The sequence below is a fragment of the Pelodiscus sinensis genome, chromosome 16 (assembly GCF_049634645.1).
Source record: "Pelodiscus sinensis isolate JC-2024 chromosome 16, ASM4963464v1, whole genome shotgun sequence".
Classification (NCBI taxonomy): Eukaryota; Metazoa; Chordata; order Testudines; family Trionychidae; genus Pelodiscus; species Pelodiscus sinensis.
In genome coordinates, this window is record NC_134726.1 from 26,367,162 (window position 1) to 26,382,393 (window position 15,232).

The window sequence follows — 15,232 nt, forward strand, 5'->3', positions numbered from 1 at the left end:
GCTACAGATCAGCCCAAGCAAGGTCCATTAGGAGCACACTGGAGGATACTATGCATAGACCTAGCTAGCTGCTGGTGGTGCTGCAAGAGGTGATCAGGATAAGGTGCTGGAGCAATTTTTACCCTGGGGTGTGCTAAGCACCATTGAACCCAAGTGTAAACCCTCTGGAACCACTTCTAGACAGGTGGTGCAGCGGCTCTCCCCACCCCCACCGTGCTAGTTCCAGCATCGAGGGGTGGATGCTGTACATTAAGACTGACTGAATGGCTATGCATAGTTCATATTCGAACCACACCTTTTCTTTCAGCTCACCTGTGCTGCAGGCGTAACAGGACACCTGTTTCATTGATCTGACATAATTTATTGGTTTGAATGACATTAAGTACCACAGTTTTATTACCAGTGACATAACAAAAGTATATGACGGACAAGATGGATTTCAGTTTACAAACACCCACTTAAGAAATGCATGTGACACTCAATTGTCTTGTTCCATTATTTAAGTGGACACATTTCATTAGTTTAGGTAAAAATTCAAAACACGTTATGTACAGTACTAATAGCCATTCTAGCCAGCTGGACATTCCAAGACTGCCCGTAGTCACAATTTTCCGCAACTGTGTTGTAATGTCACTGTAAGCAGCTTTTGACAAAATAAAAAGAATTATAGTTTAAAAAGTGCAACAACTAATTCGTAGCATGAGCAAATCTGATGTCGGCCAAGAAGCTGTGAAGAAATGTAGAAGGTACAATGGGTTGAACTGTTTTTATGGGACCCGTCAGTATAAAAAAACTAAAAACTGGCGTTTCTTCCAACACTAAACCAATTCAGCTCACAAGCGAGTGATGCACAATAATTGAACTAAGCTCTTCCTACTGGGAGGAGGGGAATACTCTCTGCATGCCTATTGGGTGATTGATCATGAACAATTACTGCGAGTAAATGTGCCAGGGTGACCTTTTATGGAGTACAACATTTGTTCGCCAAAAATCTTTGATCCTTGTGACAATTCAGAAGTGCAGAGTTCTTGGTACAGGTTTAGTATGTCATTAAAAAGGCCCCTCCACCTTCTCCTCCCCACAATCTGCAAGGAACATGTGCACCAGAGTTAAGGACAGAGTCACGCGTTCCAGTTTAAAAAACGACCGTGACTGGCTCTTTTCACCAGCAGGACAGTCTCAGGAGGCAGGGTGACTGTCCCTTACATGTGCTGATACTTTGTTCTTGTGCTTGGCAGACAGGAACTTAGCTTCATGCCACCTTTGTAGTCTGGAGTCAGCTCTGGGTGCAACTTAGAGCAGCCTCCAGCCTTGTGCTCTACTTTCATGAGCAACTATGGCCCAGGTAAGTAGAGACTAGCCACAGTGCACCATTCTCTTGCCACATCCCTGCCACACTTGTTATGCTGGGGGAGCTGGGCTGGGTATAGAGCTCACACACTAGATCTATATCAGCCTTGGAAGCCCTGTAGTGCTTCAGGGAGGCCTTTTAAAGTATTTCTATAGAGCAGTATAAAAGGGCCTTGGTGTAACTGAGAACTAGGCCTCCTGTTTTTAACCCAGCTGTTGGCCAGATGAGTTAGAGCTCGCTGTCAAGGATCTGGACCAATCAATGAGGCACCACGATACCCCTCCCCCCACCATAGTAGCGCTTCAATGCCACAGGGTGGGGGAGGGGGCAGTTAGCTAGAAAGACATGAATGTGAAATTGGTCAAGAGAGGGATGAATTTTTAGGGCCGGGTTTCCTACATCTTTGCTGTGCCAAGGCCCGTTTATCAGGAGGCCCACTCACATCGCTATATAATAGACCAGGCAATGGGACCAAATCCAGCATCACATACACAGGTGGATTCCCACTCCAGGCACTGGGAGAGCCCATGTGAAATCACCACCTACCCCTGAGCGTGAGACCCCTGTGTGTTCTGTGTGGAGAGGCTCCTCAGTGCTCAGGCCTTGTCTACACTTACCGGAGTTGTCGATTTACTTCTGCTACGCATAGAGCTTAGCTGAAGTTGACATATTCACCACAGCGGGGGCTGCTCTCCCTTCTACGCCGGCTACCCCTCTCGTCTCGGCATTGACAGGAGCGCACTCAAAGATTTATTTATTGCAGACCTGATAAATCGATGGCTGGTGGATTGATTGGTCCACCGGGGAGTGTAGACAAGGCCTCAGTTCAGCATTGTGGGGTGGGATCTGTTTCCATCCTAGGTCCTCACCCCCACAGCATGTCACTCACTCATCCTACCTGCTTTGTCTTTCAGTCTCTGACTTTTCCCACATTGCTCCCTATGCCTAGAATCCTCTCCCACATCCAGCCCCACCCCCCTTGCCTTTCTACACACCCTCCCCTCTTGCTCACAGCCTCTGGGAAGCTCACAAATGTCAGCCAACTCAGTCTATATCAAATCTAAACCTCTCCAATGGTGTCATTTGAGTTAAATCCTTGGGGAAGGGCTCACATCCCCCTCCTTCCTGATTTGTTGCGGTGCTGGATGCTATACAGGGCAGAGAGGCAAATTTACAGTTGCAATAAAAGCTTAATAAAGAAGCATGAATCATGTACCAGAGATAGAAGGGCACCCACAAAAGATTGGGATGGTACAACTGGGTGGCCTAGCTTGTCTCTGGATCCACCTTTTCAGTGACATTTTTCTCTGGCTCCCTTCATAATTTTCTTTCCCCACTAGCCTGTCGGGTGGGTCTAGACAGCAAAAGAAGGCCTGCGGTAGGAGGTCTCAGGGCCCAGGTTAACTGAGTTAGGCTTGCAGGGCTTGCAGTATAGGGCTGAGGAAGCCTCAGAGCCCAGTCCACAAGTTGAGCATTTTCTCTGTGAATTTAGCCCTCTAGCCAGATCCCCGGTCAGCTGCCCTGGGTTCTGAGACCGACGGCTGCAGGATTTTGTAGTGTAGCCGTACTCTCTGCCTGCTCCGTTCCCTTTCAGCCTCCAGGCTTCCTTCCTTTATGATTTAGCCAAGTTCTGAGAGCACTTACAGTGACACTAAGCCCTGTGCAGAGGGCCCACAGACGGCCTAGGCATTGCTTAAGTCCTCAAGGTTGGATGGAGGGCGGGCATAAGCCTCAAGCTGGGTCCTGAACTAAGCTGAATAAATAACAAAGGGGCTCCTTGCCAGGCTGGCCACATTGAGGGAGGGAAGGGGGCAAAGGGACAACGGGGTTGGAGCCCCGTGCCCTTTAGAATCACCACCAGAGTGCCAGCTCCAGAGCCCTGTGCTGCGCACACTGGCTGGCTCTGAGAACCGGGGGAAGAGCGGGGCGGGGAGAATCCTGTGCCATGGTCCTGGGAGCTGGCTGCCCCTACACTGCCCCTTTCACCCAAGGCCCCCCCACATTGCCATGGGGCCCTACCATCTTCTTGCCTGGCTCTGACTACATTTAAAATTCACAGCCACAGTGGTCATGGACCTGGCGCAAGTTGGGACTGAGTGGGGTTTGCTCAGTCCCGGCTCGCGCCAGGTCCAGCCACCCCCCATGGTTGGCCAAAAAAGAGGTTGCACCAGCAGCCCTGTCCGTGGGCGGTCCCAGCTCCCCACTGCTTTGTAGCAGCCTCCCCCACCCCTGCACCACAGAGATTATGCGGGGGGGGGGGGGGAACCAGCTTTTAAGCTGGCACACTTTTAAGCTTTGATACAGAGGCAGCAAGGGGGGGGGGGGGAGCAAGTAGCTGAGAAGTCAACTTGACTAGTTGCTTACATCCCTAAACTGGACCCACAAAACCCTGCAAATAGGGCCAGAGTAGCACGTGCCCAGCTGAAGAACTGTGAGTTTCTGTGTGTGCTTATCGGCTGACTCCGAATGCAGAATTCTCACACTCCCCTGTGTACGTGCTCGTCCTACAGACACACTGCCACAGTCACCGCTATCAGCCTGCCTCCCCTCAAGCTTGCCCGGTGGGCGCACTGGGTGGGATTTCTCTGAGTTGAATCCTGGATGTGCACTTTGATAAGCAGCTAATGAGGCCAACCCCACAGATTTTTTGTTTAAATCCCATTTGAAACTTACACAAAGTTAGCATTCAGGCCCATACGCAGGAATTTGTGCGGGGGGAGGGGCAGGAGATGCTTTTTTTTTTTTTAAACCTGGACCGTAATTTTTTTAAATATAAAGAAATTCTAAATAGTCATGCAATGAGTGTGCATGAGAAAGGTTAATGAAACATTTGAGTGGAAACAGTGATTGGCAAAATGATTTTATTATAACATACTAACATTCGACTCCTCCCCCCCCCCCACTCTTACTTGGGACTCCATCCCTCACACACACCCTGCGTACAGGCCTGCCATTACTGACAAGATGTTATGGTCACTGGCACTAAATTAGTTATAAATTCACCTTTAGGATAGCTTGACAGAGTTATTAGCAACATTTACACATCACAAGACCATGGACGCAGAACTATTTCACCTGCCATTTTGCCTGAGCTTCTGCGGAAGGGCACATGCAATATTCTTCAAAACATAGCAATTGTGTACTTCTACAGTACATCATAAGGACATCTGGCTGCTATAGCCCTTTGTTTTGGCTAGTACCTCATGTGGCCCAGCCTCTCCACAACAGAAGAAATGCTGAGACAGTGAGCATGTTAAGACCCTGAACAGGCACTGGCAATTCACAAGGAACTGGGCATCTGTACTAAGTCACACTTTAAATCTTGCCTTAAATATACTCCCCATCCTGCATTCCTTACCCTCCCACTAGAGTGCAAAGGCATTTCCATTGTGCAAGGGAAGCAGGATCAAGTCTTTCATGGATTCGGTTCCAAGTGTGGGCTAAGTTCATTTCTCCAAGGTACACTGCACACCTCTGACACAAGCATCCTGGATGTCAGTGAAAACTCTTTGCTTCAAATGATAACTTAATGCAACAGTGAGCCACATGATGGCGTGAGGAGAATGTTCCCCTAAGCCTTTGGAGTCAATAAGATTTCTTGCCAAATCATTTCCTCATCACCACACTTTAAACAAAAGCAAAAGAGTCACTTTATCACCACGCAGAATAAAAAAGGAAGCAGCTGGCACCAATGCTCCCTCTAGTCTTTTCCATCCATGTGTGGACTTTTTCCAACCATGTGCAGAATAATTTTTGTTATGTGCACCAACACGTGTGTGAATGTGCACTTCCAGTAGAAACAAAAACCTTGCTGTGCGTGCTCTAATCAGCTGGTGGCAGTTGGAACTCTCCTGAGTGGCCACACAAGCACACAGCTTACAGGAAACCTTGTCTGAGACCCTGTCCAGAATACACTGGAATAACATAGAGACAATTTACCATTTGGAACCCTTAATTTAAGCACCTAAAGAGCAGTATATGTGTTTGCTTTTTAAAGCATTTACACCATATATGTACATAAATACTGCTTTCTGATTCACTGTTACCTTCAAACTCCCGTTTCTGATTATAATTTAACATTCCCTTCACTTAAAGACAATGAAATTTTTTTACTCTGTGTTTTAAGCTTGTGCTCTATATTCAGTTAGGACTGCGTGATCTCTTGGGGATAAGAAAATGCTTTGTAAAAAGATAGTTGGGACAGTGAGCTCACCAGGGAAAACCCTGATTGAGTTCAAACACACTGGCCCCACAAAGAGAAGATTTCATGAATACTAATGTGCCTAAACTAGAGACTGAGAACAAGACCAGAGATGTGGACTTTGAGAGAGTTCAGATTTAGTGCAGAACTTCACATATTTGCCCCTGTGACAATAACAGGTCCAAACTCTCCAGGACTTTGGGAAAGTTCAGATTGGAAAAACTAGGACCAAATTAGAACCATTCCTGATCTTAACTACTGAATCACGACAGAAGAGAAAAGGCAAGTAGTCAAAACCCAGTCGTCATTAGTATAACTGGTATTTGAAGAGATCTATGTAGATGAGAGATAATATGAAGCACTTTTTCCCCTTCTTATTAAGAGCTAAGTTGCTAATTTCCATATTCAATGGCATGTTTTGCATCTGTTATTTCTAGTCATTGACCATATTTGCAGACTGTCAAGTCCCATACCTTGGGGATGTGCCATTAATGTTTTCAAGTCACTCATTAATACCCTGTGAAAATGCTACTTACTGAACACAGTCACCCATTTCACAAAGCATTCTGGACCGAGTTGTGTTGTTATTACAAGTTAGCACAGACCTAGGGGCATCCTGGTGCACATCATTCAGTATCTACCATGCTGACAACAAGCTCAGTCTGTTGTGGTAATTCTTTACCTAATGTAGTGAGATACACAAAATGGAATTAGCCTATGAAGGAGCATGAGATAGTGCTGTAAACAAGGGCTGCACAGCGCCTACCTAGAGAAGTGCAAAGTTTGTTTCTGCTATGGCTCAGCAGCTTTTATGTGACGTTTGTTGCTGACTTCTTGGCTTCCAACAGGATTAAGTGAATGACTTTTTTCTAATTTTCTTTTCTTTTTTTAAACATTTCAAATAAAACTATCTTGTGTTGTAAACATAATCTCATTCCTTGGGTCCGCTGCTCCGGTCCCAGCTAAGGTTTATGCTTGAAATGGGCTTCCACTGAAATGGGAAAAAAAAAATCAACCAAAAATGACAATACAAGAGGTGTTAGAACAAGGATTATTACGCATCCCTTTGGGCTCCAATGCACCACTAACTGGACTTAGCTTTGAACTAGTGGCTGTAAGGGCTTGTTTTCACTACAGAATGTTGTTGTGTTAGAATGTGACTGCAAAGAACCAAGTTCTCTGATACAGTGCATAGACAATGACATGCCATGTTCACCATTGCTTCAGCAGGGCGTGGCTAAACTCTGATCCCAGAAGAGGATATTGATAACCAATGTTCCCTCTAATCTCTTCCACCCAAGTGTGGATTTTTTTCCATCCATGTGCAGAATATATTTTTTATGTGCAGCGAGGTATGTGCACCACCACTGTGCACTGTGGGCACTTTGCTAATCAGCTGGGTGGCACTGGAATATCTCCTGAGCGAAGGCACAAGGGCACAGCTTACAGGAAACACTCCTGATAAATAGCTGACAAGATGCTGAATACAACACATCCTTGTCTACATTGAACTGTCTGGCACTTAACTCTATTGTTAAAAATCAAGTTTATGCACAATTAAGTGGATCCCTAAGGAAGGTTATTTACAAACTATGTTTTAACTCCAACTGAATGCTGTGCTCATAAAAGTGTAGGAAGCTGGCACAGAGCTTCTCTTATGCTGCCCCAACCAATGAGCCTCCACTCTGGACTGGCACCTCCCTCCCGGAGGGAGAGGGTAGGTTTCCTTCCTATACCCAATCAATCCTCAGTCTATTGATACTGTGGATAGTGGTACTAATTCAAGTGGAACTAATGGGAATAATTATTATTTCAGTCACAGCTAAAGGCCCTAGCTGTGATCAAGGCCCACTGTGCGAGACACTGTACATACACATAGGGACAGAAAGCCCCTGCCTTGAAGAGCTTACAATTCAAAACCCTAAGAGTGCATCTACACAGTACCCTAAACTCAAAATAAGATACACAATCTGTGCTACACAAATTGCATATCTTATTTTGATTGAATTTTGAAATAATGTGCTATTTTGAGACATCCCTTAACCCTCGTGGAACGAGGATTACAGAGATGCCGAAATAGGTCTCAAAATAACGGACGCACTATCTCGAAATAGCGCGTGCGTTCAAAAGACACAGGGTAGCTATTTCAGGTTGTTTCCGGTATGCCGAAATAGCCCTGTTGTGTAGATATACCCTAAAAGACTACTACTGTTCCACTGATGTGGGCATCTCTGTACTATGAAATGAACACATTTTGCATAAGCTACTGAACAGGTGGCAGATGCAAAGGACTTCCCAAATGGGCGGGATTTGATTTGGAGGTGAAAGGCTCTGTCTCTCTTTCAGTCTCCTCATTCTTTAAGGCGGATTAATGAAGGCCACAATGCTTCAGAGGTCTTAGGGTTAACTCACCTGCATATTCCTGAGGCAGCATTGGCCTGCTTATGACTTTCTGAAAAGCCGCAATCCATTCCAGCTGATCGCTTTCTGTCTCACAAGCAAAGAGAAATTTTCTGTCTGGGGTCACAATGGTAATCCCATACTGCCAGTGATTTCCCTGGGTGGAGGGTGGGAGTCCTTGCAGGACCTTGTAGCTGTTTTCCGTGCTCCCAATAAATACTTCCCCTCTAGCGAAAGCATCCTACAATATATAAATAAACGATTCAGAGCCCTTTCAAGGAGACGGGGAGTATGGATCATGCAGCAACCTCACATTAGTGCACAGCCTCACATCAGCAGAAAACAGTGAGAGAGCGCTACACACCAAATTCCCAAGGTCAAACACCAACAAAGATGAGAGACGTTCAAAATCCACCAAATTTCAGTTTTGCAAATAGCTCCCACTTAATAATGAGCCAAAAGAAGCCCCTGGGTTCCACACGTCCCCAAATTTCAGGTGCCTTAAATCCAGATACATTTTATGCTTTGACCTCATTCTGAGAGAGAGAGTGAGCTGCTATCCTCTCTATCCTTCTCACCTCTCACCCCCCAAACTCCTGATTAATGCATATCCACTCCAAGATACAGCGGGTCAGATCCTCACCTGATATAAAATCATCGAATTCCACTGAGTTATGATTTCACTGCCTTTAGTGGGGTTCTTTTGCTTTATACCATCTGAGGACTGGGCCTAGCAAATTCTGCAGCCTATTGGGAGCTTGCCCCCAACCCCACACGCTTCCATTTTTGAAGCTTCCCAAACATGCGTGTTCTCTGCTACATTTTAAACTTTTCTTCTTGATATTTTTGAACCTTGCAAGACAGAAATTTCTCTCTCTCTCTCTGCAGTGAAATGGAAACACTGCATGTATTATTATACAGGTCTGGTTGTGTGGCAATTAGTTTCTTACTGGCACGTCAGTCAAAACAAAGAGAACTGGGTGGGTGGCCAGATGCTTAGAACATGAGATTAAGAGCCCTGAATTCTAATCCTAGCTCTGCAACTGATTTGATATGAGGCACTCATCAAGTTACTTAAGTCACAGACTGGAGTAAAGGAGGAGTGACTCCAGTGGAGTGAGATCAGAATCAGGCCCTTTGGAGGGGTCATGCCAACACTGGAAGGGTGAGGTGATGAGGAGTGTTTTTGCAATGCTTTCAAAGGTCCCCTGGTCAACATTAAAATCTTTACACTTTGATGTTTGGTACAAACATCTGTCTGACTCTCTTATGTACTTATGTGACTTCCACCCCATAGTACCTCACACTTTTAAAAATATTTACCCTCCCCCCTTCCGCTATGAGGTTGGGTAGCACTACTGTCCCCATTTTACAGGTGGGAAAGGAAGGATATGTGACCATTGGATCTGGAGCTGTACTTGCCAGCTCTGTTACAGATACTAGTCATAAGGCACAGGATAGGCACATCCTATCACTGTGTGAACAGTGGGAGGGGTAGCCCCAAGAACAACCCTATCAGAAACCCTGCTTATGTATATAGGACAGATAGCCTGTCCTGCTGCTTGTACTACTGTGGCTAGCCTGCTACATTTAGCACACTAGCTTGATCAGACCTAGAATGGGTGTGTGCCTGGGCCAGCTCCAGTGTAGACATACCCCAAGGCAGTGGTCCCCAACCTTTTGGGGCTGCTAGGCACCCGGGGGCGGGGCCACCCACACACCATGCATCCGGGGCCGGCCCAGCACATGCACTGCATGCCTGGGGCAAGGGCCACCCATGTGCCGCGTACCCGGGGGCGGGGCCGGCCCAGATCATTTGGTGGGCACACATAAATGCCCCGGTGGGCGCCATGGCGCCCACGGGCACCACGTTGGGGACCACTGCCCCAAGGCATAGGGATGCTTAGTGAACTGCCCAAGGTCAAACAATAAACCTGCAGCACAGTAAGTCTCTCAAGTCCTAGTTTAGTACCCTAACCAGGAACCAACTGTGCTCTCAGTGTTTTGTTTCCTACATAGGATACCGAGCATATAATGAGGTAATATTAATTAATACCGTGACTATCACAGCAATGTTAATTACTGTCAAAGTTTGGGATTTTCAAAGAGCCTCATGGAGATAGCCACTCAGTGGAACTGGGCAACGGACTCTCCTCAAATCCTTTACAAATCCCAGCCCCACAGGCAACGAAGCACAGAAAAGCTCTGCAAAAGAGCAGAGGGAAAGAAAAACCTGGTGAATGCAATAAAAGGTTGAGAAGGGACTAGAGGACAACCATTTCAGGAGGGTTCATGGATTTTTCTGTGACTACAAACCAGGCTACTGTGCAGTGGATTTTGGACAACAGCCTAACAACCTGCCCCATGTATTTTCACTTTACTCCTAGATTAGACCAAACTGTTAGGCTATGTCTACACTACACGTTTTTGTGGCAGAAAATCATCCCTCTCCGGGACAGGCATAAGGATCTTGTGCAAAACGGGGGTTTTGCGCAAAACGGAAGCGGCTACCCTTCTTCTTTTTGCGCAAAAACCCCTTGTGCAAAAAGAAACGGCAGTAAATATGCTAATGATGTCGCAACTCATGCTAATGAGTCCCTCATTAGCATATTTTCTGCCACAAAACATCTAGTGTAGACATAGCCTTATAGGCTATTTCATGCAGATGTGAGCTGAGTTCAAATGCCTTTGCCTTACCAGAGGATCTTTGAAATACATTAGCCTTCGGTCATCCATGGTGAACCATCGCTTCTTGAAACCTTCTGTTTGCTAAAGAGTTAAGAGAAAAAAATAATCAAGCAGTGGCTAAGGGAAACTCAGCTCGCTTCTAAGGAGAGAAGTTAAGAGAATTTATGGGGCCTTGGTGATGTTCAGGACAGTTCTGATGGCAGAGATGTACTGAGTTCAGAAAGGGCAGAGTCTGCACCAGCTTGAGGGTAGAGTGGATATTATCTGCCCACAAGAGTGTAGTGTATAACGCTTCCCAGTACAAGGTCACTGGCTGGGAATTTTAGGGAGGGAGAATTGACAGGCCAATCTGTCAGTTCTTCTAAGATCCATTTAAACACCCTCCTTCACCAACCAGCCTTTGCTTGTCCCCACCATGCAAGACAGTTCCACCTTATCAACATTGTCCACACTATGGGTCTTTTAGGTCCAGCATTTACCGCTTCACACATGCATATAGTCATTAGATGCAGAAAAAAACCCCCACCCCTATGTACATTATGACAAACAAAGGCCTTGGGTCATATGTTTCAAGGAGAAAGAGACATAAGAATATAAGAATGGCCACACTGGCTCCAGGAGAGCCGAGAGCTTCTGTGGGCCCCGGGCAAGGTGTGTGGGGGAGGCTCTGTGTTCTCAGAAAGGGCGGGACCTTGGGCAGAAGGGGCGGTACCAAGGACAGCCAGCCTTCTACACAGCTTAAAGCGTGCCATGTCCTCCTCAGGCCCTCAGAGCCACATGAAGCCTGCGGTACAGCACCCTTTAGGCGATTTAATGGGCCCAGGGCTCTGGCAACAGTGGCAGTGGCCAGGAGCCCCAGATCCCTTTAAATCGCCAGGTCTTAAGGCAGTAGTCCCTTTTGCCTTCCCCCCATCGGTGAGCTTTACTGGGCCAGCTATGCCTACACTTTCAGCGCTTTTCCCCTGGGAGTTTCACTGGTGATAGGGAGCTGGCGCAAGAAAAGTGCTGGTTTGTGTGTTCACTTACTCCCACAGGCATCAGACAGTGTTTGCAACAATCCCATCTCTAAAGAGAGCAGCACCCTGAGGGCAGCTATCCTACAGTGAGGCTAGAGCTCCCTCTCCCCACATAGTCACTGCAGGCATTGTGACCTGGCCAGATGGTAAGTGAGCACTTGCCAAGAAAACAGGGAGAGGAGTTTCAAAGTTCTCGGGCCTTTACATGGGGAGGGGTGGGTGACTGTTAATGGTGTCAGAGCAGCACAGGTGCTGGCTAGCGTGGTCCCCTAGGCACTGTGGGAATCTTGCAGAGGCTAAAAGCTTTGTAAACTGTTGGAACCTGTCATCACTTGCACATCACTGGAAAAGCATCACGGGTAACAGCTGTACGCCTCTCATGAGGGTGGTTTTATTTTTGCTGTGAAATTTCTGAGCTCCACTGCAAAAAGTCATTGGCAAGCGTAGACGCTCTGACAGTTTCTGTGCAAAAAAAGGTACCTCAGAGGGAACGAACAGAAGAGGCAATCGTCAACTGATCCATCTTCTGTTTCCCATTTCCAGCTTCTGACAAACAGAGACTAGGGACACTATCATTCCCATCCTGGCTAATAGCCATTGATGGACCTATGCTCCATGAATTTATCTAGCTTTTTTTTTTAACCCTGTTATAGTCTTGGCTTTCACAACATCCTCTGGCAATGAGTTCCACAGGTTGACTGTGTGTTGTGTGAAGAAATACTTCCTTTTGCTTCTTTTAAACCTTCTGCCTATTAATTTCATTTGGTGAGCCCTAGTTCTTGTGTTATGAGTAAATATTGCTTCCTTATCTACTATCTCCACACCAGGCATGATTTTATACCTCCCTAGCATATACTCCCTTAACTCTCTCTTTTGCAAGATGAAAAGTCCCTATCTTATTAAATCTCTCATAATTATGCACTTTAAGAAGCTTTCTGGCCCTGCCCATGCAGCTCTCAATTGAGCTAATCTCAAGTGTCCCAGTCGTAGAATCATAGAATCATAGGACTGGAAGGGACCTTGAGAGGTCATCGAGTCCAGCCCCCCGCCTTCAAGGCAGGACCAAGCTCCGTCTACACCATCCCTGACAGATGTCTATCTAACCTGTTCTTAAATATCTCCAGAGAGGGAGATTCCACCACCTCCCTTGGCAATTTATTCCAATATTTGACCACCCTGACAGTTAGGAATTTTTTCCTAATGTCCAATCTAAACCTCCCTTGCTGCACTTTAAGCCCATTACTCCTTGTCCTGTCCTCAGAAACCAAGAGGAACAAATTTTCTCCTTCCTCCTTGTGACACCCTTTTAGATATTTGAAAACCGCTATCATGTCCCCCCTTAACCTTCTTTTTTCCAAACTAAACAAGCCCAGTTCATGAAGCCTGGCTTCATAGGTCATGTTCTCTAAACCTTTAATCATTCTTGTCGCTCTTCTCTGTACCCTTTCCAATTTCTCCACATCTTTCTTGAAATGTGGCGCCCAGAACTGGACACAGTACTCCAGCTGAGGCCTAACTAGTGCAGAGTAGAGCGGCAGAATGACTTCACGAGTTTTGCTTACAACACACCTGTTGATACAACCTAGAATCATATTTGCTTTTTTTGCAACAGCATCACACTGTTGACTCATATTCAACTTGTGGTCCACTACGACCCCTTTCTGCCATGCTCCTTCCTAGACAGTCGCTTCCCATCTTGTATGTATGGAACTGATTGTTCCTTCCTAAGTGGAGCACTTTGTATTTCTCTTTATTAAACCTCATCCTGTTTACCTCTGACCATTTCTCTAACTTGCTAAGGTCATTTTGAATTATGTCCCTATCCTCCAAAGAAGTTGCAACCCCACCCAGTTTGGTATCATCTGCAAACTTAATAAGCGTACTCTCTATCCCAATATCTACATCATTGATGAAGATATTGAACAGTACAGGTCCCAAAACAGACCCTTGTGGAACTCCACTTGTTATCCCTTTCCAGCAGGATTTAGCACCGTTAACAACAACTCTCTGACTACGGTTATCCAGCCAATTATGCACCCACCTTATCGTGGCCCTATCTAAGTTATATTTGCCTAGTTTATCAATAAGAATATCATGCGAGACAGTATCAACTGCCTTACTAAAGTCTAGGTATATGACATCCACCGCTTCTCCCTTATCCACAAGGCTCGTTATCCTATCAAAGAAATCTATCAGATTAGTTTGGCATGACTTGTTCTTCACAAACCCATGCTGGCTATTCCCTATCACTTTATTACCTTCCAAGTGTTTGCATACGATTTCCTTAATTACCTGCTCCATTATCATCCCTGGGACAGACGTTAAACTTACTGGTCTGTAGTTTCCTGGGTTGTTCTTATTCCCCTTTTTATAGATGGGCACAATATTTGCCCTTTTCCAGTCTTCTGGAATCTCCCCTGTCTGCCATGATTTTTCAAAGATCATAGCTAGAGGCTCAGATACCTCCTCTATCAGGGTATGTCTACATTACCCTCCTAGTTCGAACTAGGAGGGTAATGTAGGCATACCGCACTTGCAAATGAAGCTCAGGATTTGAATTTCCCGGACTTCATTTGCATAAGCGGGGAGCCGCCATTTTTAAAACCCCACTGGTTCGAACCCCGTGCAGCACGGGGCACGAACTAGGTAGTTCGAACTAGGCTTCCTAGTTCGAACTACCGTTACTCTTCATTTCACGAGGAGTAACGGTAGTTCGAACTAGGAAGCCTAGTTCGAACTACCTAGTTCGTGCCCCGTGTAGCTGCGCTGCACGGGGTTCCAACCAGCGGGGTTTTAAAAATGGCGGCTCCCCGCTTATGCAAATGAAGCCCGGGAAATTAAAATCCCGGGCTTCATTTGCAAGTGCGGTATGCCTACATTACCCCGCTAGTGCGAACTAGCGGGGTAGTGTAGACATACCCTCAGCTCCTTGAGTATCCGGGGATGCATTTCATCAGGACCTAGTGACTTGCTGACATCTAACTTTCCTAAGTGATTTTTAACTTGTTCTTTGTGTATCCTATCTTCTAAACTTACCCTCTCTCTGCTTGTATTCACTACGTTAGGCACACCTCCAGACTTCTCGGTGAAGACCGAAACAAAGAAGTCATTGAGCATCTCCACCATCTTCAAGTTTCCTGCTACTGCTTCTCCCTCCTCACTAAGCAGTGGGCCTACCCTGTCCTTGGTCTTCCTCTTGCTTAAAATGACTTGTCTTAAAATGACTGATCACAGAATAGACATAAGAAGGAAACAAAAATGATCTTAACCAATTAATCTTGCCTTGGTTTCTGAAATGTTTCTGTTCTGTCAACTACAATCTCTTGCCCCAGCCCTTTAAAATGAAGAAAAAGAATTTAAAAAGATGATAAGAAACAGAGTTCGACACTGTTAAAGAAATTTTCCTGCATCTAAAACGATGAACTCCTCCTCCACACACTAAAATACTGTACAAAACTGGGACGTTCCCAACACTTATCAGGGGTATAATAGGAGATCCTCTGTAGCTCTTTAGCAAGACAAGCTTCATAACATGCAGCAGCTGTTAGAGGAAATTGTCATAAAAAGAACGGATGT

General features: G+C 45.9%; 1 protein-coding gene across 1 annotated transcript in view; it reads right to left on the minus strand.

The window, feature by feature from the left end:
* Window positions 1-346: 346 nt before the first annotated feature.
* The window catches only part of ADAP1 (ArfGAP with dual PH domains 1), a 131,132-nt gene continuing 116,246 nt past the window's right edge, over window positions 347-15,232 (minus strand). Inside the window, exons 9-11 of the mRNA XM_006112840.3 lie at window positions 10,650-10,721; window positions 7,965-8,193; window positions 347-6,543 (exon numbers count right to left, since the gene is read on the minus strand). Of these exons, the coding sequence (XP_006112902.1) occupies window positions 6,515-6,543; window positions 7,965-8,193; window positions 10,650-10,721 (330 nt within the window). The 3' untranslated portion in view covers window positions 347-6,514. The remainder of the gene's footprint in view (window positions 6,544-7,964; window positions 8,194-10,649; window positions 10,722-15,232) is intronic.